We start from the raw sequence: 26,806 nt of genomic DNA on the forward strand, positions 1-26,806 counted from the left end.
TGGTTTGCAGCTCATGTAAAGGTGCCAAATGTAGGTCATAAATTCTGCTATAGGATGGGATACGACCAAAGGTCCAATTGGTTGTGCTGCTGGGAGTGGCTTGGATTGGATTGGATTTTGTTAATTGTCACGTGTACCAAGGTACAATGAAAAGTATTTTTCTGCAAGCAGCTCAACATATCATTAAGTACATGAAAAGAAAAGGAAATAAATGAAAATACATAATAGGGCAACACAAGGTACACAATGTAACGACATAAGCACTGGCATCGGATGAAGCATACAAGGGTCAGTTCATAAGAGGGTCATTTAGAAGTCTGTTAACAGCGGGGAAGAAGCTGTTTTTGAGTCTGTGCGTGTTCTCAGACTTCTGTATCTCCTGCCCAATGGAAGAAGTGAGTAAGCCAGGTGGGAGGGGTCTTTGATTATGCTGCCCATTTTCCCCAGGCAGCGGGAGGTGTAGATGGAGTCAATGGATGGGAGGCAGGTTCGTGTGATGGACTGGGCTGTGTTCACGACTCTGAAATTTCTTGCGGTCCTGGGCTGAGCAGTTGCCATACCAGGTTGGAATGCAATCAGATAGGATGCTTTCCATGGTGCATCTGTAAAAGTGTGTAAGGGTTAATATGGACATGCCAAATTTCCTTAGTTTCCTGAGGAAGTATAGGCGCTGTTGTGCTTTCTTGGTGGTAGCGTCAACGTGGGTGGGGTGGACCAGGACAGATTTTTGGAGATGTGTACCCCATGGAATTTGAAACTGCTAACCATCTCCACCTCGGCGCCGTTGATGCTGACAGGGGTGTGTACAGTACTTTGCTTCCTGAAGTCAATGACCATCTCTTTAGTTTTGCTGGCATTGAGGGAGAGTTGTCGCAGCACCATTCCACTAGGTTCTCTATCTCCCTCCTGTATTCTGACTCATCGTTATTCGAGATCTGGCCCACTATGGTCGTACTGTCAGCAAACTTGTAGACGATAGGTTGGTTCTATAAATGACTATGGAATTGAAGTAAGATGCTATTATCTTAAAGGAGGCAGTTTCTTGGTTATCAAGATGCTAAACCCATCTATTCCAGGATAGAAACCTGGGAACAAGTGTCTGCACATTCAAGGGAAGTGAAGTGTGTAGGAAAGGTTCCAAAAGAGGAAACATGGAGCAAGTTGAAAATAAAACAATATTTTATTAATAATAATAACACACAGGGCTAAATCGCTGGCTTTTAAAGCAGACCAAGGCAGGCTAGCAGCACGGTTCAATCCCTGTACCAGCCTCCCCGAACAGGCGCCGGAATGTGGCGACTAGGGGCTTTTCACAGTAACTTCATTGAAGCCTACTTGTGACAATAAGCGATTTTCATTTCATAATAACTTATTGTCACAAGTAGGCTTCAATGAAGTTACTGTGAAAAGGCCTAGTCGCCACATTCCGACGCCTGTTCGGGGAGGCCAGTACGGGAATTGAACCTGCGCTGCTGGTCTTGTTCTGCATTACAAGCCAGCTTTTTAGCCCACCGTGGTAAACCAGCCCCTGGACATGCTGTCAACATCTGCTAAGAGTTGTGGAATATATGAAGAGTTCCTACCTCACTGTGCCAACAAACAGAACTGGGTCCTGCGGAATGACTGAAAGTTTACTTCGCAGATCTTCCAAAGCAACAGTGCAAACATCAATGTTGTCAATCAGGATGGTCCCTGTGAGTGGTTCAACTAGTCTGAACAAGGCAACACTCAGTGATGATTTGCCTGCAACATAAATTGCTAATATTTTAGAAGGTTCTTTGTATGTTATCAAAGTGATATGAATGTCGGCTTCTTTTTTCATCCACATGCTGCCCCTTAGTGACATAATCTGAAAACACAACATTAGATTCCACAGGTACCTTCATCCGTGCCTTTTTTATCTCTGTACTTTTCTAGCCGGCAGCTCTATCCTCCCACATTCTACCCTCTGTAAACTTTCAGTCACCAAATCTTTGCTGCCTGTGTTGTAACTCATTTCAAATCACCCACCACCCTATGCTCGCTGACCTACATTGGTTCCTGGTGAAGCAAAGCTTTGATTTTAAATCCCTTGCTTTCATAACCATTTGTCCATCTCTACCTCTGGAATCTCCTTCAGCCGACAACCCTCTGAGATATCTGTGCTCACCTCGTTCTGGCCTTTTGAACACCCCTGATTTGAATTGCTCCACCATTAACAGGTGCCCTCAGCTGCCTAGGTCCTAAGCTCCAGATTTCCCTCCCTAAACCTCCCAGTTTCGGTTCCTATCTTTCCACCTTTTGTTTAAATATAAATTTAGAGTACCCAATTCTTTTTTTTCCCAAAGGGACAATTTAGTGTGACCAATCCACCTGCCCTGCACATCTTTGAGTTGTGGTGGTGAGACCCATGCAGACACAGGGAGAATGTGCAAACTCCACACCAAGAGTGACCCGGGTCTTCAATGTTGTGAGGCAGCAGTGCTAACCACTGCGCAGCCACGCCACCTCCTTCAAGACATTTCTTGAAACCTCAGTTTTGTCATGGGCCCTAATATCTCTCCTTTGACTCAGTCAAACTTTATTTGACAACATTCTTTTGAAATGACTGAAGATGTTTTACTGCATTGTGAACCAAGATTTTGGGAACATTATAACAGGAAGAAAGAACAAACTCAGATTTGCACAGCGTTGTTCGCAACATCCCAAATGCTTTACAGCCAATTAAGTATTGCTGAAGTGTAGTCACTGTTATGATATTGGAAATGTAGCAATCCGTATGTTCACAATAAAGTTCCACAAATAGCAATGTGATAATGACCAGATTATCTGGGGCGGGATTCTCCGACCCCCCCGCCGGGTTGGAGAATCGCCAGAGGGCGGCGTGAATCCCGCCCCCGCCGGCTGCCGAATTCACTGGCGGTGGGGATTTGGTGGGGGTGGGAATCGCGCCGTGCCGGTCGGCGGCCGCTGGCAGCGGCCCCCCCCGGTGATTCTCCGGCCCGCAATGGGCCGAATGGCCGCCCGTTTTCGGCGGGTCCCACAGGCGTATGTTACGACAGGTATTTGCCTGCGGGACCTGGCTCCGCGGGTGGCATCGGGGGAGTGCGGGGGTATTTGGCCCCGGGGGGTGCCCCCATGGTGGCCTGGCCCGCGATCGGAGCCCTCCGATCCGCGGGCAGGCCTGGGCCGTGGGAGCACACTATTCCTCCTCGCCGGCTGGTGTACCGATCCGCGATAGCTGGCGCGGAGATGAACCCCCCTGTGCATGGGCTGGGATGACGCCAGTACACTCTGGCGCTCCTGCGCGTGCGCCATTTCGCACCGGTTGGTGTGGTGCCATGCCCCTTCCATGCCGGCCGGCATGGCTCCGGTCTAGCCCCTGAAGGTGCGGAGGATTCCGCCACTCCTTCCTGCCGGAGTTGCCCGCCCAGCTGGTTTCCGAAGAATCCCGCCCCTGTTTCCTTTTAGAGACATGAGAGATAAATATTGACCAAGGCACTGGGGGGCACAGTGGTACTGTGGTTAGCACTGCTACGTCACAGTGCCAAGGAGCCGGATTCGATTCCGGTCTTGATTGACTGTGTGGAGTTTGCACTTTCTCCTGTGCCTCCATGGGTTTACCCCAGGTGCTCCGGAGTTTGCTCCCACAGTCCATAAATGTGCATGTTAGGTGGATCGACAATAATCAATGCACCGGGTTATGAGGATAGGGCGGTGGAGTGGGGCTAGGTAAAATGCTCTTTTAGAGGGTTGGTGCAGACTCGATGGGCTGAATGGCCTCCTGCACTGCAGTGATTCTATGGATTCAGTGAAAGGTATGACATCTTTTACGATCTCCTTAGAAGGCAGAATTTTTGGCATAATTTGTAAATTGTACCTTACCGAAACTTTTCAGTGAATACTTCATCAAACTCTTATTCTAGGAATCTTCTCCAATCTCCAGCTTCTATTGTGGGGTGCCTTGAATTGTTTGATATTGCAGTTTTGCACAAGTAACTTCTTACCCCATGATCTTCCCTCCTCTGCCCCCTCCCCCTGCCCCCATCCCCACTGCCCATATTCCCATAAAGGCAAACTAACTAATTTAATAAGTGTGGAGCATGGGGAAGTATATTGTTGCTATTTGTTGATCTTGTTTCTGCAGCTTTAAACTACCACAAGTCATTGCTGGAGTCAGTATGGGGTTATATCCTGTATTTTGTTGGAACCCAAGTTACTCACGTGTGTGAACATTTGTCATGGGCTTTTGTTTATAACTTGCCACCTGAAAAACCTTTGTTATCCATTCTGATAATGATATTAATTGTACGGAAAAAGATGAATAATCTTTCACTGAGACTAGCGGAACACTCATTGTATTGTTCGTGTGTAGAATAGGGATCTGGAACATGCTTGTGAGGTTTAGCTTTTTGTCAGTCTTATTGCTTCAGGCCAATCCATCAAATAGACAAAGTCAAGTCCCTTTAATTATTTCTAAACTACTGAAATCAAGCAGAGATACTTGTTTGCAAATTTCAGGATTCAGATCAGTGACCGGCTATCCTCTTATTAAAAAAAACTGTTTTGTATTTGTAAGAATGTGAGTTCTGAGAAGCCAGAGACATGGGGCGGGATTCTCTGATCCTGAGGTTAAGTGTTGACGCCGTCGGAAACGCCATCGCATTTCTCGATGGCGTCAACACGGCCTCAGGATCAGCAATTCTGGCCCCTACAGGGGGCCAGCTCTGCTCTCCAGCTACTGATCCAGCCGTCGAATGGGCACCGGGGGATGCGCGCATGCGTAGTCCCACCGGCACAAACCTGCGCATGCGCAGTCCCAACGGCGCGCTTTCCACGCATGCTTGGTGTCTCCCTTGTCCGCGCCGGCCCCGACGCAACATGGCGCAGGAGTACTGGGGCCGGCGCGAAAGAAAGGAGGCCGGGAGACAGAGAGGCCAGCCCGCCGATCGGTGGGCCCCGATCGCGGGCCAGGCCACATCGGAGGCCCCCCCGGGGTCGGTCCCCCCTCCCCCCCACAGGCAGCCACCCGATCCTTCAACGCTGAGTTCCCGCCGGCTGAGAGCAGGTGTGGGCGGCGCCGGCGGGACTCTGCGTTTCCACGACTGGCGCTCGGCCCATCCCGGCCTGAGAATCTGCGGAGAATCTTGTGCCGGCGTCCGGGTGGCGTGGCGCAATTCGAGCCGGTCGCGGGGATTCTCCAGCCCTAGGCTGAGAGAATCCCGCCACTGGCTAAAGCCAACACTCGGAACGAGGTATCACTGCTTGGAAAGTATTCGGGCAGGATGAACTAGGAAAAGGGGATGGGTTACATTCCATTACAGTATTAAAACCTAGGAATAATGGAAGCGATGCTGTAAAACCTAAATCTCTTTGAATGCAGTGAAGGAATAGGAACAAAAATGCTAACTCTATTTGGAATATATTACAGAGTCCGAAATAGTATGAAGATAAATGGGACATAGATATGCAAATAAATGAGAGAAAGAAACTGCAGGCATGTTGGCGTAATAACAGCAAATTTTAACCCAAATCTAACTTTGGACAATTAGAGTACCGGCAGTGGCAAATAAGGAGTGTCATAGATAGAGTCATAGATGAAACAGGCACTTCGGCACAGCTTGTCCATGCCGCACAGTTTCTATCACCAAGCTAGTCCCACTAGCCCATATCCTATGGCTGTCGATGGTTCAAATATCTCAGCTAGGGGGCCGGCAATTTCCTCTCTAGCTTCCCACAACGTCCTGGGATACATTTCATCAGGTCCGGGAGATTTATCTATCTTGATGCGCTTTAATACCTCCAGCACCTTCTTCTCTGTAATATGTACACTCCGCAAGATATCACTTTTTATTTTCCCAATTTCCCTAATATTCGTCCCTTTCTCAACAGGAAATACTGATGAGAAATATTCATTTAGGACCTCTCCCATTCCTTGTGGATATGCACATAGATGACCTTGTTTAACCTTAAGAGGCCCTACCCTCTCCCTAGTCACCCGTTTACCATTTATGTATCTGTGAAAGCTTTTTGGATTTTACTTTGCCTTATCTGCCAAGACAGTCTTGTCATGTCCCCTTTTTGCCCTCCTAATTTTTCTCTTAATTCTATTCCAACAAGCCTTATACTCTTCAAGGGATCCACTTGATCCCAGCTGCCTATGCATATCATATGCCTCCTTCCTTTTGACCATGGCTTTAATATCCCGAGTCATCCAGGGTTCCCTCCTTCTACCAGCCTTACCCTTCACTCTAGAGGAATGTGCTCACCCTGAACCCTAGTTGACACATATTTGAAAGTCTCCCACTTACTAGCTGTCCCCTTGTCTGCCAACAGGCACCCCCAATCAACATTTGAAAGTTCCCGCCTCATTCCCTCGAAATTGGCCTTGCCCCAATTTAGAATTTTAACTTTTGTGCCAGAACTATCATTCTCCATAGCTATCTTAAAATTAATGGATTTATGGTCACTGATTCCAAAGTGATCTCTCACTAACACTTCCGTCCCCTCCCCTCCTTATTCCCCAAGAGGAGGTCAAGTTTTGCCCTCTTTCCAGTCGGGCCATCCACACATTGAACGAGGAATTCTTCCTGAATACACTCGACAAATTTCTCTCCATCCAAACCCCTAGTGCTATGGCTGTTCCAGTTAATGTTGGGAAAGTTAAAGTCCCCAACTATTTTGGGGTTTCTGCAACATGACCAAAACTGTATTCTAGATCATTGTGTTTTTAGACAAACATGGATTGAAACAATGTTGGGTCTCATTCCAGAAAGTAAAATGGCCCACCTAAACAACATAGGCTTTTGTGAACACATGGGAACAGTGACTTTAATATAATTATTGACTACTGTTTCCCACAAAACTGCATCTCTTGTTATAACCTCTGACTAGTCAAGGCTATTTCATTTATTGATGTCTTCTATTGTCATAATCAAGAGCTGTTTTTCAAATGTCTTACCTGATCCAGTTCTTCCAACAATTCCGATTTTCTCCTGAGCTTCTATATTTAAATGCAATCCTTTAAGGACTATTGGAGTGTTTTCTCTGTATTTCATCTGATAATTCTTAAATGCTATTGCACCACGATTAGGCCATTCTTTGGAAACAGTTGCATTTTTAAGGTGAAATGGGGCTTCTGAAACACACGTCTGATAGAAATATATAATTGTAAATAACTGTTAAGGAAAATCAGTCAATTAGGATTCAGAATGCATGTGTGTCTTTATGTGCTTACCAGTACATATTCCAATATTCGTTCTACAGATATGAATCTGGCTTTTGTTTCAACTCCCACTCTTGTGCAGAGTTGGCATAATCCTGTCAGCTGTAAGCAATGAACACTTTGAATTCAGTACTGCGCATAGTGTTAATATACGATGAACAATCGAGGAACAAAGACACTTTACAGCCTTCTGGACTCAGCATTGTGCTTCACAATTTCTGACCATGTTCTCTGCCACAATTTATATTTACATTTCCTTTGCAGATTTCCGTTTTATTCTTGTTTTACTTTTGTTTTTGCTCTACATTATTCTGCCACTCCCTCCTCATCCAGACAGATCTTTTTTGCTTATCGCGCTTTTGGTCTTGTACCAACAACCCTTTTATCATCCATCAATCCTGTCTTCTAATTTATTACAGATCTTCTCTATTGTTCTCTTTCCACCCCCTTTCCACCCCCCTGCATTTCACTTGTTAAACCTGTCACATTTTCTCAATTAAACACGATTGACCTGAAATGTTGGCCGGGATTTTCAATTGCTTTTAGGACTTGATTTGAAAATTGCATTGCTGGAGTGTGGCATGTCATATTAATGCCCCTGACAGTGGGAGTTGGGATTCACGTTCGATGAATGCCCACTAAATTACTTGAGGAACTTGTTAACAGGCCAAGAAAGGAATTTTGCAAAGTAGAAATTGTCAAACCCAAACAGTCTGTTGTCCATTAATAAACAGCTGTCAGGATTAAAATGAGCAGAAGTTAAAGGTTTTTTACGGTAAAGAATTTCGGAAGCTGGGGGATCTTCAGCAAGAACATGTGTTTTACCTTCCATTTGGCCACTTTTGTGCCGGTAAGTTGTTGGCCCTCCGAGATGATACCTGCCCTGTTCTGCAAGGCAGCAGCAGACTCCGACATGGCAGCTGCCTTTGTTGCTTTCACTCTGCAGACATCTCCTGCCTCCTGGTGTCACTGAGTGACACTAATTGAGGGCCAACTTCACCTCTGTCCCCATGAGTGCATTTACATTATGGGATTGGGACCGAACACTATACGAGTTAGGGACTTCCGGTGGCGACTATGAGGGAGTAGGTCGCACATTTGGTGGCTCCAGCTCTGGCTAGACATTTGGACCTTTCCGTCCTATTTTCTTTGCACTTTTAAGCACTGGACTTGAAGAAGCAGTGAACAAGTGTCTGTGGTATATATTGGTATATGGAACAGAGAGCCCGAAGGGTTCGAAAGGGAAGAAACAAAAAGACAGGCTCGAGCTGGGTGTTGGCTGCAGCAGCGGACAAGATGGCCGGTGTCAAGACCCATGGGGCTTCGGCCCAACCATCAACGGAGGAGCTGATGCAGGTCATCCGGGAAGGCTTCACCAGACATAAATGGAATGTCTGGACCTGATTAAGAAAACGGCCGAGAGGATGGAGCGGAGGCTAGATGCCCAGGACCAGACGATCCAGAAACTGGAGAAGGCGCTAGCTGGACAGGAGGAACACCAGGTGGCTGTGGAGATGGAGGTCAGAATGCTGAGGGACCGACAGAAAAGGCTGCTGGCACAGGTAGAGGATTTGGAGAACAGGACCCGGAGGCAGAACCTAAGGATTGTTGGTCTCCCGGAGGGGGCTGATTCTGGGGAGTTTGTGGCGAACATGTTCCAGAAGCTGCTGGGAGATGGGGCTTTCCCCGACCGTTGGAGGTGGATCGGGCGTACAGAGCGCTGACGAGGAAGCCGCGGCAGGGAGACCCCCCTCGGGCGATGATGGTCAGGTTCCACAGGTACCTGGATAAGGAGCGCCAGTGGGCCAAGCGCACGCGGAGCTGTAAGTGGGACAACAGCATTTTGCGGGTGTACCAAGATCTAAGCGTGGGGGTGGCCAAGAGGAGGGCAGTCTTTAATCAAGTCAAGTCGATCCTGTTCAAGAAGCAGGTTATGTTTGGACTGTTGTATGCGGCATGACTTTGGTTTACGCATGAGGACCAACATCATTACTTTGAGTCGCCCGGGGACGCTATGGAGTTCGCCAGGAGAAAGGACTGGTGCCAACTTGAGAACATTCTGCTCTTAGTTTGAGAAACTGTTTTTCCTGGTCGTTTTAAATGCTGTCTGCTCTGATTTATCCGTTCGTTCGTTTGCATTCTTGGCTTTCTCTCTTCGATAACTGTGCTCTGTTTAAGAAGGGGAAAGTAGTTTTTTTTTAAATTACTCGATTTCGGTGGGTTTTCTGTGTTGCGAAGGGGATGGTGGTGGGGATTTTTGACTTTGTATTATTTTGAGTAGTATTACTTTGATCTGTATTATGGCGAGTGTTTGGCTTTGTTTTTCTTTACACTGACTTTGGTTGGCGTCTGTTTCTTAAAGTGGGCAGTTGTCGGGGCTGGGTTGACGAGGGCGATGGTGTCGATGGCGGGGGGAGGGCAGGTAGGTAACAATAGGTGGGCGACATGCTGGCGCTGGAGCTGTGGGCCACCAGGCTAGCTGGGTGAGCTAGTCTGCGGGAACACAGTGAGGGGGGCGGGGCGGGGTGTATACAATCAGATTTGGGATGGGGTTCGGTTACAGAGTGTTGTTGCTAGGGGGGGTGGGAGGGGGAATTCGGCTGACGAGGCAGGGATTTGATTTTAGAAGCAGAGAAGAGATTGGGGATGGACGCTGCCAGGAGGCAGGGCCACATAGGCGCGGGGCAGGGGCTGTAGGAAGGCCTAGGAAAGGGGATGGCTGACCGGCAAGGGGGGGGGGGGGGGGGGGGGGGGGGGCGGTGCCCTCCAACTAGGCTGGTCACGTGGAACGTTAGAGGGCTAAATGGGCCGGTGAAGAGGGCAAAGATGTCCGCACATCTTAGGGCTCTAAAGGCGGACATGATAATGTTGCTGGAGACGGACCTGAAGGTAGTGGACCAGATTAGGTTGAGGAAGAGCTGGGTTAGTCAGGTATTCCACTCAGGGCTAGATACTAAGACCAGGGGGTCGCGATTCTGGTGAACAAGCAGGTGCAGTTTGAGGTGGGGAGTATTGTTTCAGATGGGGGAGGTCGCTACGTTATGGTTAGCGGTAAGCTGGAAGGGAGGAAGGTGGCCCTGGTCAACATATATGCGCCAAGCTTGGATGATGCGGATTTCATAAAAAGGGTGCTGGGGAAGATACCTGACCTGGACTCCCACAAGCTGGTTAGGGGGACGACGACGTCCTTTTCCTCGCACATCCATTGGGTCTACTCCCGGATCGATTTTTTATACTGAGTAGGGATCTACTGACAGGGGTGGTGGATGCGCAGTATTCAGCAATCACCATTTCCAACCATGCCCCGCATTGGGTCGAGCTACAGGTGAGTGAAGAGAGCTTCCAGCACCACAGTGGAGGCTGGATGTGGGACTGCTGGCGGACGTAGGGGTGTGCGAGAGAGTGAGGAAGTGTGTACAAAACTACCTGCAGGTCAGCGATATGGGGAAACTCATCTCTAAACTCCGTGGCCTTGGCCTCGGCTCCTCCCTGTGACTGGATCCTGAACTTTCGAACCGACAGACCACAATCAGTATAGATAGGCAACAATACCTCCTCCACGATCATCCTCAACACCGGTGCCCCACAAGGCTGTGTCCTAAGCCCCCTACAATACTCCTAATTCACCTATGACTGTGTGGCCAAATTCCCCTCCAACTCGATCTTCAAATTTGCTGATGACCGTAGTGGGTCGGATTTCGAACAACGACGAGACAGAGTATAGGAATGAGATAGAGAACCTGGTGAACTGGTGCGACGACAATAATCTCTCCCTCAATGTCAACAAAACGAAGGAGATTATCATCGACTTTAGGAAGCGTAGTGGAGAACATGCCCCTGTCTACATCAATGGGAACGAAGTAGAAAGGGTCGAGGGCTTCAAGTTTTTAGGTGTACAGATCACCAACAGCCTGTCCCCCCATGCCAACACGATAGTTAAGAAAGCCCACCAACGACTCTACTTTCTCAGAAATCTGAGGAAATAGCATGTCAGCTACGACCCTCACCAACTTCTACAGATGCACCATAGAAAGCATTCTTTCTGGTTGTATCACAGCTTGGTATGGAGCCTGCTCTACCCAAGACCGCAGGAAACTACAAAAGGTCGTGAATGTAGCCCAGTCCATCACGCAAACCAGCCTCCCATCCATTGACTCTATCTATAATTCCCGCTGCTTCAGAAAGGCAGCCAGCATAATTAAGGATCCCACTCACCCCGGACATACTCTCTTCCACCTCCTTCCGTCAGGAAAAAGATACCAAAGTTTGAGGTCACGTACCAACCGACTCAAGAACAGCTTCTTCCCTACTGCCATCAGACTTCTGAATGGACCTACCTCGTATTAAGTTGATCCTTTCTCTACACCTTGCTATAACTGTAACATTATATTCTGCAGTCTCACTTTCCTTCCTTATGTACGGTATGCATTGTTTGTACAGCAAGAAACAATACTTTTCACTGCATACTAATACATGTGACAATAATAAATCAAATCAAATCAAGTCTCAGCAGCGATGGTGTGGGAGGCGCTCAAGGCAGTGTTGAGAGGGGAGCTGATTTAAATCCGGGATCACAGAGACAAGACGGACAGGGCAGAAACGGACTGTCTGTTAGCGGAGATCCTGCAGATTGACAGGAGGTATGCCGGGACCCCAAGTGCGGAGCTCTTGAGGGAACGGAGGAGGCTGCAGGTGGAGTTTGGGGTGGTGTCCACGGGCAAGGCAGTGGAACAGCTCAGAAAGGCGAGGGGTGCGGTATATGAACATGGGGAGAAAGCCAGCAGGATGCTGGCTCAGAAGATCAGAAAGAGGGAGGCGGCTAGGGCAATAGGCAAAGTGGTGGATGGAGGCGGTAGCTTGGTCGGGATGCAGCGGATGTGAACAGGGCTTTCAAGGACTTTTATAGCAGACTCTATAGCTCGGAGCCCCCCGCGGGGCCAGAGGGGATGAGACGCTTCTTAGACGGCCTGACATTCCCAAAAGTGGGTAGGGAGCTAGTAGAAGGGCTGGGCGCCGCGATCGGAACTGAGGAGATATTTGAGGGCTTAAAGGCCATGCAGTCAGGTAAAGCACCAGGGGTCCGGATGGGTACCCGGTAGAATTTTATAAAATGTTCTCCGGGATATTGGGGCCGCTGCTGGTCAAGGTTTTTAATGAGGCAAGGCACAGAGGGGTGCTGCCCCAGACGATGTCGCAGGCTACCATCTCCTTGATTTTAAAACGGGACAAGAACCCGGAGTTGTGTGGGTCCTATAGGCCGATCTCCCTTCTTAACGTGGATGCTAAACTGCTGGCAAAGCTTTTGGCCACTAGGATTGAGGATTGTGTGCCGAGTGTTATTAGGGAGGACCAAACAGGGTTCGTTAAAGGTAGGCAACTGGTGGCGAATATAAGAAAATTGCTCAATGTGATCATGATGCCCCCAGAGGGAAAGGAGGTGGAGGTAGTGGTAGCAATGGGCGCGGAGAAGGCGTTTGACCGGGTAGAGTGGGAGTACTTATGGGAGGTGCTGGGACGGTTTGGATTTGGGGTGGGTTTCATCGACTGGGTCAGGCTGCTATATCAGGTCCCGGAGGCGAGTGTGAGGACAAACAGGACGACTTTCGACTATTTTCGACTACACCGGGGATGAGACAGTGGTGCTCCCTCTCCCCACTGCTGTTTGTGCTAGCTATAGAGCCGCTGAGGGCTTTTGAGGGCTTCAGAGTGTTGGAAGGGGCTGGTTCGGGGAGGGGTGGAGCATGGAGTTTCATTGTAAGCAGATGTACGTTTCAGACCCGATGGCGGGGATGAACGGAATCATGGCGACCCTGGGGGAATACGGCCGGTTTTCAGGGTACAAATTGAATATGACGAAAAGTGAAATGTTTGTAGTTCAGGAGAGGGGCCAAGGGGACCGGCTGAGGGAGCTGCTGTTCCGGTTAGTTGGGGACAGTTTCAGGTACCTGGGAATACAAGTGGCGCGGGATTGGGGTCGACTGCACAAGCTGAACCTGCCCCGGCTGGTAGATCAAATGCGAGGGGAGTTCCAGAGGTGGGATGCGCTCCCGCTGGGAGCTGGGAGAGTACAGACAGTTAAAATGATGGTCCTCCCGAGGTTCTTATTCGTGTTCCAGTGTCTCCCCATTTTCATTCCACATTCCTTTTTTAAGGGGGTAAGCAAGATCATTTTGGGCTTTGTATGGGCGGGCAAGTCCCCGCGAGTGAAGCGGGTGATGCTCGAGTGGAACCGGGGGGAAGGGGGGCTTGCACTTCCGAATTTCAGCAACTATTATTGGGCGGCTAACATAGCCATGATAAGGAAGTGGGTGGTGGGGGTGGGGTCGACTTGGGGGCAGGTGGAGGCAGCCACATGTCAGGGTACCAGTCTGGGGGCGTTGGGGATGGCGCCTCTGCCATTCCCACCGGCGCACTTCTCCGCCAGTCCTGTAATGGTGGTGGCCCTTCGATCTGGGGACAGCGGAGGAGGCATGTGGGAGCAACGGGAGCATTGGTCTGGTCTCCGATATGTGACAACCATCGGTTTGCCCCGTGGAGGTTGGACGGGGGGTTTCGGGTATGGCGGAGGGCGGGGATTGAGCGGATGGGAGATTTGTTTTTGGAAGGAAGCTTCCCTAGCTTGAGGGCGCTGGAGGCCAAGTTTATGTTGATGAGGGGAAATTAATTCCGGTATATTCAGTTGCGGGATTTTTTGCGCAGGCAGATGCCATCTTTTCCACTCTTGCCACTAAGGGGGATCCAAGATAGGGTAGTGTCTAGAGGATGGGTGGGGGAGGGAAGTGTCTCGGATATTTACAAGGAGATCATGGGGGCGGAGGAGACGCAGACCGAGGAGCTGAGGCGTAAATTGGATGAGGAGTTGGGAGGGGAGATTGAGGAAGGCCTGTGGGCGGACGCGCTGAGCAGGGTCAATGGGACTGCAACATGTGCCAGGTTTGGCCTGATTCAATTTAAGGTCGTCCACCGGGCCCACATGACAGTGTCCGGGATGAGCAGATTCTTCGGCGTAGAGGACAGGTGTGTAAAGTGTCTGAGAGGACTGGCAGACCATGTTCACATGTTTTGGGCTTGTCCAAAACTTAAGAGATACTGGCAGGGGTTCGAGAACGTCATGTCTAGAGTATTGAACACGAGGGTGGCAATGAGTCCAGAGGTGGCGATATTTGGGGTTTCTGTGGCCGCGGACGTCCAGGGGGAGAACGAGGCCGACGTCTTGGCCTTTGCTTCCCTGGTAGCCCGGAGACTAGCTTGGAGGGAGTCAAAGCCCCCGAAGTCGGAAGCCTGGCTGTCAGACATGGCGAGTTTCCTGGGCTTAGAGAAAATCAAGTTCGCCTTGAGAGGGTCGTTGTTAGGGTTCACCCGGAGGTGGCAACTATTCATTGACTTCTTTGCGGAGAATTAATCGTCAGCAGGAGGTGGGGGGGGGGGGGGAGGTTAGGGGAATGTAGTATAGGGAGTCAATTAGGCAGATCTGGGTGGGACGGGCTATGGCAATTGCACTATGTACTTTGTTTACTGTACAGTCCTTTGGTTTCTTGTTCTGTAATTCTACTGTTTACAATGCCGAAAAATACCTAATTAAAATTGTTTATTTTTTTAAAAACTATACGAGTTAGAGGATTCCAGACCATGTTTTGAAGATCCAGGCCGTTAACTCTGTTTCTATCCATGGACGCTGCCTATCCTGCTGAGTATTGACAGCATTTTCTGTGGATTTTTTTTTAGATTTCCAGCATCTGCGGTATTTTGCCTTTGAACAATTTAAATATGTACCAGCCTTTAAATTCCTTGGGGTCTCTCCCAGGTGTGTTAGGTTTTCAGTCTATCTGGAAGCTTTTTGATTACCTTGTAAGGAATGAACTTATAAGTGTTATGGACCAGGGTTTAGAAAACTCCAAGGTATATCATGGAGTTCACCTGACCTACAACTGTTTATTGATTTTGGTTACGATGAGCACAAGGGCCTGCATTTCAGGTGTTATTCAACAGAGGCCTTCAGCACTTTTAATCAAAAACAAAGTTTATTCCACAAATTTAGTTGACATTTTAATAGACACACACAGTAAGCGTTTTTATCAACTACCAACATAAATACCACACACAGCTACAGTACTCTATGTATAACCCTTAATAAATTCCCCCTTTAGCTGTTCCAATTTAATAACAAGATCCCAGAAAACCCTTTTCAAAGGTGTGGCCCAGCACACAGCACTCAAGACCTGGTTTGGATGCTCTTGTGTCCTTTCCAAAACAGCCAGTTTGAATTTCTTCCAGAAAACAATTATTTATTTTCAAGTTATCAAGCAGTCTGGAAACCGCTTTTAAAATGCAGATAGAGAAGAAAAAAAACTTATTTTTCAACCTGTGCTGTAAAAACCAGTTCAAACACAAAAACAAAAGTAAAAACCCAGGGCCAGAACCCAGCTTCACTCACTCACTCAATGGCATCACTGAAGTCATGGCTAAGACAAAAACATTTCTTAAAGGGACACCCCTAAGACATAAGACAAATGATGGTCAGATCCAGTGGCAGGAACTCCCTATGTCAAGGTGCATGGGGAATAGGTATAAAAGTGGAATTGATCAACCACGATCATATTAAATGGTGGAGAGGCTTGAGGGACTGTATGTCTAATCCTTCTATATTTTTATGTTCTTATGTCATGACTTTGCCCTTATTCAGGTTTTTATGTGTTGGTAGAGGACAGGTGTAGCCCCAATATGGAGCCCCATCCACGACAAGGATCTTCTGGTCTGCCGAAGTCCATGGAATTTTGGTTGGCTTGGCGCATCTCCCATGTTGGAACCTGTAGGCAGCACGGTGGCACAGTGGTTAGCATTGCTGCCTTACGGCGCCGAGGTTCCAGGTTTGATCCTGGCTTTGGGTCACTGTCCGTGTGGAGTTTGCACATTCTCCCCTTGTTTGCATGTGTTTCGCCCCCACAACCCAAAAGATGTGGCAGGGTAGGTGGATTGGCCACGCAAAATTGCCCCTTATTGGAAAAAAATGAATTGGATACTCTAAATTTATTTCAAAAATGGTGGAACCTGTCATGGCCTGAACCCCGAAAATAATTTAAAACACTTGGCAGATTGGCCCTTTCCAAGAACAAGTGGGATTCAGACCTTCTTACGGTCAAGTAGAGACAGGTCCTGAACTGTAAGCTTTCAAGCTTCTTTATTTTGATAGATAAAAGGGACAGAACAGGGGCAATCTAATTGAAGAATGCACCTTTATCACCATGTTAGCCATAGCATACAGTATTTAAGATATGAGACCTCTTTATCCTGGTGATAGTGCAATTTACTTTACACAATAATGTACAGATTGTACCAACCAGTATGATTCAGTAAATTTAGCATCTATGTGATCAGACTATTCATTCTGCTAGTGTCCACATTTGTAAAGGCACTTAGGAACAGTAAGAATTGTCTTTGATACGAAACTCACATTGGTTTTGCAAATTGACACTCAGAAGCATCTTGTAACCAAATGAGAAACTGCAATGAAGTTGCTATTTTCTCTGAAAGTCTGGCAGAGGAAGAATTGTTTTATTACTGTCGACTCTCACAAGCTCATTCTGTAAGTTGCAAACAGAACTTAGATATTGCACTCAATGGAATAGTTGTGCAGAGGTTGTGCTTTTTAATTGTAGGATGTTAGTTATTTTAATTCTAGGCAAAGGTAAAAAAGAGATAACTTGAATTTATGTAGTATCTTTCAATATCTCAGCATTTTCCCTTATTGCAACAGTGATTACACTTTAGGAGTGTGTGGTGTTGGGTGTTCTGATGCACAAATGATCCAACACGGCTGTAGATGGTACAACTCTGTTTTATTGTCTAATCAACGGTAACAACTAACTATTGGCTTGGGTACGTGCTTCACCAGCTAACTTGTGGACCCAGCCCCATCACTATCCTAGTGAGGCACTCAGCACATGGTCTATGTCTGAGTGGCACGCTGTGAGCTCTGTGCTCTGAGCTATCTCCTGGTAGCATGAGCGGGAACTGTGGTGTTCCCTGTTTTATAGTGCATGTGCTCTAACTGGTGATTGGCTACGATGTTATGTGTGTGCTGGTTGGTCCAACTGCCTGTCCATCAGTGTGTGTGTGATTGCACCATGATATGCTGATCTGGATATCATGACATCCGCCCTTTCACAAAGGATATGTGCCTACATGCTAATAAATAGAAATGTGTACTGAGTGCATCTGAGTATGTGTGTGCAATATTTACAACATGTACATGAGGAAGGTGTCAGGTGCAACAGAACAACGAGGTTGTACCAATAACAGAACAAATGCAATCAACAAACGACGAGAGAAAACTTCTGGAACAATGAACGACAAGAAAAAAAAACTCGTTAACAGTACTGTAAAACATTCCGTGAGTCCAATGTGCTAACAGGCTCATAAGTCCAGTCTATTAGGTGGGGGACAAATTTGGGTTGACCGTTAGGGTGGAACACCACTCATCGCCCGGATCAATGCTGTGCACTGGCAGCGGCTTGTGGTTCCGACTTGGGGACATCCGGTTCTTGTGGATTACCGCAACGCGGAAGAGCTCCCTGTCTTCGGTATCGCTGGTCTGCATACTATCTGGATATGACTCAGTGTATGGGGGCTGAATTGCCCAGCGAGGCTGGCGGAATTGTTGGGAGTTGGCAGGTTGAGCTGCTCAACAGCAGGCAGCATAGTGGCCCATCCTGCCACATCAAAGGCATTGTCGCGCTTTGGCCGGACATTGCCGCTTTAAGTGGGCAGAGCCACAGTTGCCGCATGTCGTGACATCATGGCATTCGTTGCGCCACCGCGCATGCGCAGTGCGGTCCTGCGTAGAGCGCTCCTGCGTATCACGTTCCTCTGCGGCAACATCCCCTCTTTTGGCGCGTACAAGCACGGGAGGCCTCGGAAAGCGCGCGAAATGGCCGCCCTTGTCCGGGCCACGGGTCAGGAGGAACTCGATTGACTGGACCCGCTCCACCTCGTGGGACCCGTGCCGTGCTGTTTCGGCCGCCTGGATTTGGGAGTGCCGGCTGGTCGCGTTCTCATGGAGGACGCAGGTCTCGATGGCAGTCGCTAGGGTGTGGCGGTTTGTTTTAAGGAGCAGCTGGCGTAGGGTGTCCGAGATGACCCCAAAAACTATCTGATCCCGTATCATGGAGTCGGAGGTGGCCCCATAGTCGCAGGACTGCGCGAGGATACGGAGGTGTGTTAGGTAAGATTGGAAAGGCTCATCCTTACCCTGCAGGCACTGCTGGAATAGGTACCTCTCGAAGCTCTCATTGACCTCCACGCTGAAGTGTTCATCGAACTTCAGAAGCACCGTCTTATATTTTGTTTTGTCCTCGCCCTCCGCGAATGCCAGGGAGTTATAGATGTGGATGGCGTGTTGCCCCGCTGCGGAGAGGAGGAGGGCGATCTTCCTGGTGTCCGATGCATTCTCCCTGTCTGTGGCTTCGAGGAATAGCTGGAAGTGCTGTTTAAATAGCTTCCAGTTCACGCCGAGATTACCAGCGATTCGGAGCGGCTGCGGTGGGCTGATGTTTTCCATGGAGCAGGGTGGCGGATTTCTGAAAGGGTACAGGTAGGTCTCACAGTTGCTGGTTTGCGTCCACTACTGATATCATGTTGTGTTGGGTATTCTGATGCACAAATGATCCAACACGGCTGTAGATGGTGCAACTCTGTTTTATTGTCGAATCAACGGTAACAAGTAACTACTGGCTTGGGTACGTGCTTCACCAGCTAACCTGTGGACCCAGCCCTATCACTATCCTAGTGAGACACTCAGCACATGGGGTGAAATTCTCCGGAAACGGCGCGATGTCCGCCGACTGGCGCCCAAGACGGCGCAAATCAGACGGGCATCGCGCCGCCCCAAAGGTGCGGAATGCTCCGCATTTTTGGGGGCCAAGCCCCAACCTTAAGGGGCTAGGTCGGCGCCGGACGAATTTCCGCCCCGCCAGCTGGCGGGAAAGGCCTTTGGTGCCCCGCCAGCTGGCGCGGAAATGACATCTCCGGGCGGCACATGCGCGGGAGCGTTAGCGCCCGCTGACAGCTTCCCACGCATGCGCAGTGTAGGGAGTCTCTTCTGCCTCCGCCATGGTGGAGACCGTGGCGGAGGCGGAAGGGAAAGAGTGCCCCCACGGCACAGGCCCGCCCGCGGATCGGTGGGCCCCGATCGCGGGCCAGGCCACCGTGGGAGCACCCCCCCCGGAGCCAGATCACCCCGCGCCCCCCCCCAGGACCCCGGAGCCCGCCCGCACCGCCTTGTCCCGCCGCTAAGGTAGGTGGTTTAATTTACGCCGGCGGGACAGGCATTTTAGCGGCGGGACTTCGGCCCATCCGGGCCGGAGAATCGCGCGGGGGGGCCCGCCAACCGGCGCGGCGCGATTCCCACCCCCGCCGAATCTCCGGTGCCGGAGACATTTATAAAGGTATCAGTTTAGTAATGAATTTTCCAAGAACAATATTGAACATGGACTATTTGTAGTATGGCACAGATTTTTAAAACAAATCTTGTTTCATACAGTTGAGGTAGTGTCCTTATTTTAAACATTTTCTTGTTGATGGAGATATAGTTTTCACTGAATAGAAAAATCTTTAAATGTATTGAAGTTGGTTTTTAACAGAATTTTATTGCATCTGTGCTATCTCAGAAACAAGTGTGCTATACTTCAAGAGATCAGTTAGGATAAACAAAAAGAGAAAAATTGAATTAGTTTCCTCACCTGAATGACATATGACAAAGCAAGTCCCTTATTTGATGCAGGAATTGAGTCAGGACTCAAGACAACAAAGAGAGCCACAATAAGAGTCAGGAGAGCTGTGAGCGAATCAATCCTCACAGAGAGCCATCGTATGGAACAGTTAAACAGTAGAAAATGGCGAGAATTTTTATCACTTAAGTCTTTATATCTGTAAAAAGAATAAAGCACACCATTTTTGACAATTTAATATTAAAACATGGCTGTAGAAGTTTGATCATATTTTACTGTGTTGAGCAGGCTATCAGAGATATAAAAAGCTTCACTTACCGCTCAATAAACTCATCTGTTTTATTATAGGCATGAATTGTGCTCATGCCTTGAATACTTGAGGTAATGTGAGAGAGCCATGGCGATCTGCTAATATTGTCTAATCTCTTCAGTTCATTGATGCCTTTTTCAAAAAGTCTGCATGGAAAAGAACATTTAGGATTTATTTTGTATAGATTCTCTCCCTGACTTTAAATGACTTTCCCTCGCTTCATTATTCCGTACAATAAGAACCAAGAGGACATATAGATCTGCTCTGTCAATGGCACCAGCTGCTAGATATTGATGAGGATAATTCCAGGAGTGGACATTTGTGTACTTTCAGAGCACGGCTTGAAAGATTATAACAGTGGGTGCTTAGAAATCTGAAGATCACATCCTGGTGGCTACTGTGTCTCATAACACACGTTGGAACCATGCTCAGGCACAAGCTGTCAGGTGTTAAGCACATTCTTGTTCTCCTCAAGCCATGTGTGGTGAATCAGCCAATAACCATAAATAAAAATCAGAAAGCCTTCCTCCTATTACTTGTGTCCTATTACAAAACCGACAGAGTACCCTTTGTTGTCCAATACCTCCCCGGAGCGGAGAAACTACGACATCTTCTTCGCAGCCTTCAACACTTCATCGATGAAGACAAACATCTTGCCAAGGTCATCCCCACACCCCCACTACTTGCCTTCAAACAACTGCGCAACATCAGACAAATCATTGTTTGCAGCAAACTACCCAGCATTCAGAACAGCGACCACGACACCACACAAGCCTGCCATGGCAATCTCTGCAATACGTGGCAGATCATCGACATGGGTGCCACCATTACATGTGAGAACACAATCTACCAGGTATGTGACTCGTGCGACTTGGCCAACGTTATCTACCTAATATGCTGCAAGAAAGGATGTCCCGAAGCGTGGTACATTGGCGAGATCATGCAGATGCTGCGACAATGGATGAACGGACATCGCGCGACAATCACCAGGCAGGAATGTTCCCTTCCAGTCGGAGAACACTTCAGCAGTCAAGAGCATTCAGCCTCTGATCTTCGGGTAAGCATTCTCCAAGGTGGCCTTTAGGACACGCAGAATCGCCGATCAGAGACATACAGCCAAGTTCCGCACACATGAGTACAGCCTCAACCGGGACCTCGGATTCATGTCACATTACATTCACCCCCCATCATCTGGCCTGGGCTTGTGAAATCCTACCACCTGTCCTACCTTGAGACAATTCACACCTCTTTAACCTGTGATTATCCCTCTCTCTGGATCTGTAAAGGCTTAATTACCTGCAAAGACTTGCATTGAAAGTATTGTCTTGAATTTTTGACTTTGTCTATATATATGTTTCTGGAACCTACCTCTTCATTTACCTGAGGAAGGAGCAATGCTCCGAAAGCTAGTGATTCGAAAGAAACCTGTTGGACTTTAACCTGGTGTTGTAAGACTTCTTACTGTGCTCACCCCAGTCCAATGCCCATCTCCACATCATTACTTATTGGTTGTGTATATGGGCACCAAGGTCTCTGCATTTTTAGAATTGTGTTACAGTTTAGTATACTCTTTTAATAAAATACTCACACAGGTACTGAAGAACTTTGGCTCTCCAATCATGTGTGTTGTTACTTGAAAGGGCACATGAAGTAGAGAACTCAAAAACTGGCATGACCCCAAACTTACCTGGAGTTGCCAATTTGAACTTAGTTTGGCTCACATCAAATTTCCAAAAGTAAATGCCGTGTCTTGGCTCGGCGCCACAACATCATGATTTCGCTGAACTGTGGGGAGAGCTTCAGTCGAGCACCGCATGAATCTCAAATAGTTCACTGAGTTCTTCCAGCTAAAGTTTATAGTTGATACAAAACTTGGGAACGATGAGAATTGTTGGGACAGACAGGATGGTGAAATGGGCAGAAGCATAACAATGAAGTTCAATGAGGAAATGTATGAAGTGATGCAGTTTGGGAGCACTCCTGCGGAAAGAAAGTATTCCATATGTAACACAATTCTGAAGAAGCAGAGAGACCTTGATGCCCATATACACCAGCCTTAAATATTGCAGGGCAAGTTGTTAAAGTGGTTATAAAAACATATGGGTTACTTGGTTATAAGTAAAGGAGGTGAATGTAAAAGCAAAGGGATCATGATAGAAATGTAGAAACTTCTGGTTATCCCTGAGTATGCGGCCAATTATGGGCACCACACTTCAGAAAAGATGTAAAGGCCTCAAAAAGGTCTACAGAGAAGATTAAGGATGTTACCAGGGTTACTCAGTAAGGTTGGATAAGTTGGGTCTTTTCTCTTTGTGACAGTGAAGGCTAGAGAGTAACACAGTTGGGGTTTTCAAGGTAATGATAAGTATTGATGGAGTAGGTAGAGAAAAATTATTTCATCTGTTGAGTAGATCTATAACTAGAGGTCATGGGTGAGATTCTATGGCCACCCTGTGGCGTGTTTCCCGGTGGTGGGAGGCGGCCTGCCATTGGCTGACGGCGGGATCTTCTGGTCCTGCTGTTGTCAATGGGATTTCCCACTGAATCCACCACACGAGGTGAGGAGTTGGAAGATCTCGCCCCATAGATTGAAATTCATTCATTAAAGATAGAGAGGTATGATAATGACGTTTAAGGGGCATCTTGACAAATGCATGAATACGATGGGAACCCCAGAAGTGTAGAAGATTTTAGTTTAGACAGGCAGCATGGTCGGTGCAGGCTTAACGAGCCGAAGGACCTGTTCCTGTGCTGTACCTTTCTTTTTTCTTTAAGCGCCAAAGGGTCCGGCAGGACCTCCTCCCCCACTATCCTTGCTAGTGCCGCGAACACTCCCACCCAGATCTCTCCAACTTTTCGCAGGCCCAGAACATATGTGCGTGATTCGCTGGTCCCCACCCACACATCTCACACCCGTTTTCTAACCCCTAAACGACCCACTCATTCTTGCCCATGTCATATGTACCCTGTTTCCCATCTTGAATTGTATCAGGCTCATCCTTGTGCATGAGGAGGTCGCATTTACCCTTCGGAGTGCCTCACTCCATATTCCCCAGTTTATTTCCCCTCCCAGTTCCCCCATTTGTTATAACCTGCCAGATTATTATTGGCTGGGGACTAATGGCAATCCCACAATCCTTAGTGAGTATGAACTCACCCAATGAGGAGGACGGAGAAATCATTAGCAGAGTCACCTGCATAAATAGAGCTGGCCAGTGTGGAACCAGCTGGAGAGGAGAGAGCAGTGGTGGAGTACTGCTGCTGTATATATGTCATTGTAAATAAATTTATTTCTTTTTGATTCTACAAACTCGTGCTGGATTCTTCATGGCCCTCACAAAACCATTCTTCTTGATCTTCACCACCCGCTCACTTCAATGTTCTCCTCGCCCCTTGTATATGGCTCTGATTCTGCCCTCCCCTTCCACATCTGGAAGCAACAGTTACTCCAGCAGGCTATACCTCGGCAACCTGGGTTTTCCAAACCTTCCGCGCACGTTACCTAAGGCTGGATTCTCCAGTTGCCGATGCCGAAATCACGTTCAGCGACCAGCTGGAGAATCCGAGTTCCGACCAAATCGGGGGCAGCGCCACTCCCCGATGCTCCGCCTCCGACTGGCCGAGTTCCCTACGGTGTGGGACACATGTGGTCTCACCCATCAGGAACTCGGCGTGGCGGCTGCGAACTCAGTCCAGCGACGCCACAGTTTGGGGACGACCGATCCACGGGCAGGGTGAGACATTATTCGGGGCTGGGGGCACTGTGGAGGGGGTGGTCCGGGGGGCGCGAGCCAGCCGAAGAGGGGACACTGTTTCGCCGGTCGGGTCCGCGAGCGGCCGGCGCCATGTAGCACGGTGCGGCCGCTGCAGGCCGCCACCATGCGCAAGCGCGGCCAAGGTCCCGGCAATGCTCCGGGGCGAATTGGCAGCTAGAGCCAGGTGCTCTACACTGCTGGCATGCTAGCCCCCAACAAAACGGGGAATTGGTGGCTGATTTGCGCCATTTTCTCTGGCGTAAAACACCACCGTTCCCATGAGGTGTAGGGACATAGCCCCAGAATCGGAGAATCCAGCCCCTAAACTCATTCTCTCAGGAGCTCTACCCTCTCCTTCAATTCATTTATACTGGTAAACCCTTCTTCCAGATACAAATCCCTCACCTAAACCAGCCCCACTTCTCTCCACTTCCTATACATGCCATCTATCCCCCCAGCTCAAAACGGTAGTTTTCACACAACAGCGTTAACACCAACATTCCCTCTATCCGAAAGTGCCTTCTCAACTGGTCCCAGATCTTCACCGTGGATTGCACCACAGGATTCTCCGAGTATCTGCTTGGTGCCATTGGCAACCCTGCTGTCACCATAGCCCTTTAGCTGGACCCTCCACAGGATTCCTCCTCCATCTTAACCAATCTACCCCTTTTCCTTCCCACTGTCGCCTCACCTTCCCACTATCGCCTCACCTTCTCCACATTTGCCGCCAAATAGTAATGTAGCAGGTTCGGCAATGCCAACCCTCCCTGCTACCTTGCCTCTGAACAGCGTCCTCTTAATCTGTGGCACCTTCGCTGCCCATGCAAAGTGAAAAATAATCGTGCCTAGTTTTCAAAAGAAGGCCTTTGGTATAAAGGTTATGAGTCTCTGGAATAGGACATCAGGTTGGCGCAGTGGGTTAGCCCTGCTGCCTCACGGCGCCGAGATCCCAGGTTCGATCTCGGCTCTGGGTCACTGTCCATGTGGAGTTTGCACACTCTCCCCGTGTCCGCGTGGGCTTCGCCCCCACAACCCAAAGATGTGCAGGTTAGGTGGATTGGCCATGCTAAATTGCCCCTTAATTGGAAAAAAAATGAATTGGGTACACTAGATTTTTTTAAAAAATGAATGTCTGGTCATATGGACAGGAATGTTCATCTTTACCACTTGGACCCTCCCTGCCAAAGTCAAGTGCAACGTATCCCACCGCTTGAGATCCTCCCTAGCCTCCTCCACCAGTTTTGTTTAATTCCATTTGTGTAGCATCGCCCATTCCCTCACTACCTGAATTCCCAGGTATCTAAACCTGTCTCTGGCCACCTTAAATGGTATCCTCCCCTAAATTGACTCGCCGACCCAACTCATTTACCGGGAACACTTTGCTTTTCCCTACATTTAACTTATATCCCGAGAACGACCCAAACTTCCCCAACTGGCCCATAATCCTCTTCATGCTCTTCAGCGTGTCTGAAGCATACAATAGTAGTTCGTCCGCATATAGCAACAAACTATATTGCTCCCTTCATCCCCTCATAATCCCTCGCCACTCTGCCGACCCCTAAGAATCATTGCCAGAGGCTCTATAGCCAGCGCAAATAGCAGCGCCGACAGCGGGCACCCCTTCCTTGTACCTCTGTGTAGTTCAAAGTTCTGTGAACCCATGTCATTGGTCCACACACTCGCCTTCGGTGCCACATATAACAGCCGCACCCACGCCACAAATTTCATCCTACCCCAAATCTTTCCAGGACATCTAACAGGGACTGCCAGTTCACCCGGTCGAATGCATTTGGCACATCCATGGACTTCACTACCTCCGGTATCTGAGCTCTCGACGGGGTCATGATCATATTTAATAGCCTCCTTATATTGTTGGAAAGCTGCCTGCCCTTTACGAAGCCTGTTTGACCTCTGCAACCAAGACTGGGACACATCCGTCCATCCTTCCCGTCACCAATTTAGCCAGCACTTCCAAGTGTGTATTTAATAATGATATGGGCCTATACCACCCATTATTCCAACAGGTCCTTCCTCTTTTTGGCATTAATGTGATCGTTGCCTGTGTCATCGTCTCTGGCAGCTCTTCCTTCTCCAACGACTCATTAAAAGCCCCCAAGAGGTGTTACACCTGGTCCGCAGTGAACGTCTCATAAAATTCCGCCGGGTAGCCATCAGGCCTCAGGGCTTCCCCGACTTCATACCCCTTATACTTTCCAATATCTCCCTCAGTCCTGGGGATCCTCCGCGCCTGTCTCTTCTCTTCCTCCAACTGTGGGAACTCCAGTTTGTCTAATAACTGTCCCATGTCCCCCGCTTCACCTCCCCCCCCCCCCCGCCCCCCGGGTCCGTCCTTTTACAGCTCCTTATAATAATCCCTGAACGCTTTGTTTATCTGCCCCAGCACCAACATTACATCCCCTGCCCCAGTACGTATCTTCAATATTTCCCTGGACGCGACCTGCCTCTGTAGCTGATGCGCTAATATTTGTCAGCCTTCTCCCCATATTCGTACTGCGCCCCTCTTGCCCGACACAACTGTCCTACAGCCCTCCCCGTTGTCAGCCTATCCAAATTGCCCCTGTAATGTTTTTTTCCTCGTCAATCCCTCCATGGCGGGCATCCTCGCGTACTCCCTATCTACCTCCACAATCTTGCTCATTTGCCATTCATATCCCTCCCTCCTTTCCTTATCCACATATGCCTTGATCAAGATAATCTCGCCTCGGACCACCGTTTTTAGCGCTTCCCAAAAGTGGCTGCCGACATCTCCCCGTTTTCTTCCCATCAACTTCCAAGATTTCATCCACCTGCT

The 26,806-nt window shown here is 48.6% G+C and overlaps 1 protein-coding gene across 6 annotated transcripts in view; it reads right to left on the minus strand.

Annotated features, from left to right (window-relative positions):
- The window catches only part of abcc12 (ATP-binding cassette, sub-family C (CFTR/MRP), member 12), a 296,461-nt gene that overhangs the window by 16,390 nt on the left and 253,265 nt on the right, over positions 1–26,806 (minus strand). For 5 of the 6 annotated variants that reach the window (XM_072518199.1, XM_072518198.1, XM_072518202.1 and 2 more), the window contains 5 exons: positions 20,248–20,385; positions 19,942–20,128; positions 7,217–7,306; positions 6,941–7,130; positions 1,584–1,743 (listed from right to left, as the gene is read on the minus strand). In XM_072518199.1, the coding sequence (XP_072374300.1) occupies positions 1,584–1,743; positions 6,941–7,130; positions 7,217–7,306; positions 19,942–20,128; positions 20,248–20,385 (765 nt within the window). The remainder of the gene's footprint in view (positions 1–1,583; positions 1,744–6,940; positions 7,131–7,216; positions 7,307–19,941; positions 20,129–20,247; positions 20,386–26,806) is intronic. The other variant, XM_072518200.1, reaches the window with a different exon arrangement.

This window comes from Scyliorhinus torazame, chromosome 10 (assembly GCF_047496885.1).
Source record: "Scyliorhinus torazame isolate Kashiwa2021f chromosome 10, sScyTor2.1, whole genome shotgun sequence".
Classification (NCBI taxonomy): Eukaryota; Metazoa; Chordata; class Chondrichthyes; order Carcharhiniformes; family Scyliorhinidae; genus Scyliorhinus; species Scyliorhinus torazame.